The sequence below is a fragment of the Rhizopus delemar genome, genomic scaffold, assembly GCF_000149305.1.
Source record: "Rhizopus delemar RA 99-880 supercont3.2 genomic scaffold, whole genome shotgun sequence".
Lineage (NCBI taxonomy): Eukaryota > Fungi > Mucoromycota > Mucoromycetes > Mucorales > Rhizopodaceae > Rhizopus > Rhizopus delemar.
The window spans coordinates 1,010,855-1,014,542 of NW_027137828.1; the positions used below are offsets into that span (position 1 = coordinate 1,010,855).

At 36.4% G+C, this 3,688-nt stretch overlaps 1 protein-coding gene across 1 annotated transcript; it reads left to right on the forward strand.

Annotated features, from left to right (window-relative positions):
- Positions 1 to 1,535: 1,535 nt before the first annotated feature.
- Positions 1,536 to 2,656, forward strand: RO3G_02615 (uncharacterized protein; the record flags this gene model as incomplete). The annotated part of the gene is made up of 3 exons (XM_067657206.1): positions 1,536 to 1,721; positions 1,833 to 2,355; positions 2,469 to 2,656. The coding sequence occupies 3 exons, from the start codon at positions 1,536 to 1,538 to the stop codon at positions 2,654 to 2,656; spliced, it is 897 nt and encodes a 298-aa protein (XP_067513307.1).
- Positions 2,657 to 3,688: the final 1,032 nt, after the last annotated feature.

The following is a 3,688-nucleotide window of genomic DNA, read 5'->3' on the forward strand; positions in this document are numbered from 1 at the left end:
CTATAAACGCTACCAGGTATTTCCATATCCAAGTGTTTTGTAATTTGTATGCCATTTTGAAAGCTTCTCAAATCTGACATATATGCCCTGAAAAAAAAAAATCAAACTAATACATGTTTTTTAGAATGTCTCGTTTGTCGAGACAAGATGCTCAAGAAATACGCTGAGAGTGGGTACAAGGAAAACAAGTGGAAAGAAAAGGCAGATCGCTGTGACCTGAGAATTCAAACGTATGAGAGAATCCTTCGAGAAGAGGTAAAGGAGTACAATACAAGGTTTAGTAAATTATTGACAATAACTTATCTTGTAAATACAGAGAGAAGAGGAAGTGTCAAGAAGAGAATAGGAGACATCAGAACAACAGCTTGTCCATCAAGAAAGTGATGAGAGTGAAGATATGCTTGATTTCACGAATCTTTCGGAGGAACTACCTGCTAATGAAGAACGCGCTTTGAAGTTAGAGGACACTGAAATTGGCATCACTAATGACTTACCAAGGAGAAGAATAAAGGTCTTGATAGCAATCATCAAAGCAGTTCTGTATGAACATCCACAAGAACTGATCTTGTCATCGCATTTTCAAGGTAATATACAAAAGATAAGTTACTTCAGTCACACAATTGACCTTTTTGACACTATTAATTGGATACTGTTAGAAAAAGCATCAGAAATCGATGAAAGAGAAATGAGAGTCTGCCTTCAAATTGTCAATATCGTGTCATCTTACTTTCCCTTGCCAAATCATAGGAAACTGTTCCAATATACAATTCCATTTATCTTGATGGCCAATAAGATTTTCCATGTTATTGGCTTGTCCAGGCGTATGATCTCTATCTGCCCCTTGACCAACCCAGGGCGCTTGATTTCTCTACATGCTGATGCTCCCAGTCTGTTTAGCTTGCTTTGTGGCACTACAGCCAAAGATAAGCCAATGAACGTGTATGATTTTGATGGCCAAATAATGGCTACAAGAATGATAGCGACAGAGCAAAAAGATGCAATGTTTGCTTCCTTTTTCGATTTGAAAAAAGTGTACACAATGTGCAACAGTTGGAAGCATACATTTGGGTATTATATAGTTGTACTTCCAGGAGCAAATACAATTCGTATTACCAACAAACTGAACAACTATCCCACACAGCAGTCTTGTAAAAAATTGCCTGTCAAGGAAAAGATTAATCAAGAAGATCCATCGCCTTCTCACCAGCAATTTGGTACGAGGCCTTCTCCCGAATTTTTTTTGTCTAATTCTCAGCAGCAAGAGTCACTATTAAACCTTACACAAGAGATAGAAGCTCAAGTACGCCCATAATGAAAGAAAAGGCGAAATCCTAGCTAAAAATGTCAATAAGTTAAAAGCAAAATGGAGCTCACCTAATAAGACATATATCTCTAAAGCAGCAAGGGTAGCACAAAACAAAGCAAGGGGAAATACTGAAATTTTCGATCAAATCAAGATTGCAAAGACAAGAAAAAGAGCTCTGTACAAAGCAGTACAAGAAGCAAAGAGCCAATTGAGAATGTTACGACATAGGATGTATCTCATGAAAAAGAAAGACAAAATAAATTCGACGAAGTCGCCCAATAATCTGATTACCGAAGAAAGCTATAAGTGTTTCGAAAATGTGGATGACTTGACTGTTGATACTTATCTTTTGGAAAAACCTAATAAGGTTGCATTTTCTGGAACTGACAATGGACTTGTTACCTTGTCAGAGACTGTAGGATTTGATATGAGGAAGCTTCGCTTCCATCTTGACTTGTACAAGTGGTATAGGGCTCCTGGGACCGAAAATTGTATGCGGTTATAGTTTTTATATAGACACAAACAGAACGTTCTATTAATTCACTTCTCAAAAAAAATAGCTTATGACACGTCTACTTTGGACAAAGATTTATTAAGCGTACCAACATCATTCAAGATCAAGTCCAAAGATCTCTTATATCTAAGTGGTGGCTACACCTCTCGCAACAACCTCTTACGAGCTAAAAGAAGTAGTCTTTCCGGCGCTTCTGCTACTAAAAGTGAAGCGTTACTGTTATCCTATAGTATACAACATTCTTCGAATCTAATGGAAGCAAAGACAGCTTTCAATGTGCACCAGCAAGAAAAGAATGTTCTAAGAAAATTTTATTACAGCAGTACACGCATGAAAAGAAAAAGGAGATACGAAATACAGAAACGAAAAGCATATGATTGTGTTTGCTCCGCTGAGAGAAGAAGATGCCATCCTTGTCCTTCTCAAAAGAGTTCCACGAGGTTCATTATGTTTGTCGGCGAACGAGGCTATGGCTACGGCTCCAGAGTAAAAAATCATGTTCGTCTTGGAGGTCCATGGAAACCCTTGAAACATAGTTTGTACGCTTCTGTCTGTATCACAAACGAGCACAATACATCGCAGAACTTTTTTTTTGTTTCGAAAAAACTGACCACCCACAGAAAGTTTTTAGCAAAAAGGGAGCAATAGCTCTTAAGACCGTTAATGGTACCTCTGTCTGCAATAACAATGAATGTATCCTGAGTTTAAGTGGTACTTCTCACAAGGCCAGAGACTCTGTATCAGCTCTTGCTATAGGAATATCAGGGGCTTCAAGACTTATTAGTGGCACTACTCTGGAAGTTTTTAATCCTTCTGCAACCACTACTATCCGCTAGTTCTGTGCTGTTATATTTCTTTAATTCTGTTGTACAAAAATCAAAATAAAGCATGCTGCTGTCTACTCCTGTCGTACCAATGGTAGCGTTCTATAGAAAGCAAAAACTATGTCTACATGCATTGGTTTTTTCTTTTCTACTGAAGACTTTTAGTTACCACTCTTCATATCATGTAGTTTAATAGATATTTACACAATGCGCATCATAGCTTTATTGAAATTCGTAGAATCAAACAAGAAAGAGTTATCTCAGTGTCTCTTTATTTTTCTCTACTTGTAGTAGCTTTTCACACTACAATAGCCTTTTGATCTATCACATCAATTATGATATGGCCGAAGTTTACTAGTCTTTATCATTTTACTTTGTTCTGTTTTTTTTTTTGGGAAAATAAAGCATGATTTATCTATACAAGTAAAATCTAAAAATTCATCTTGTGCCAACAGCATCAACGATATTAACGTTGAAACTAAGAAAGGGCTGAGAAAGAAGAATACGAAGACCATATTAAAGAATAGAAAGAGATATGAAGTACACTACATAAAGCTTTTTTGTTATCCAACATTAAACTAACAAAAAAAATGTGATAAATGTTCAAACCCTAAGAAGGTAAATCTTATTTCAGGTTCCTTCTAGAAAGCTAAAAAAAAAGGCATCTCTTTGCTTCTTTGCCAAGCATACAGAAGAGGCAAACGTAGTTTTGAACTTTAATGAGAGAGTTACATTTATACCTTATCCTCTTTTTGCATAAGTTGCTTCAAGAAAATGCTAAAGAGCAATCAATTTTTGCATCATAACTCACCTGATAAGATAAAAAATGATAAAACAGGGGCATGCGTCGTGTTCCAAGAAAAGAAGATATTTAAAAAGAGTGAATGGAAGACTTGTTTTGTTTATTCATCGTTTTTTTTTCCTTTCAGTTTAAAAACAACATGCGTTTGAAGGCTAAAAGGGAAAAAGAAAAATGGACAAAGTTAAACACAAAATGGAGCGAGAGCCTTTTTTGTCGTGGTTTCGGGCCCTCTTTTTACGGAA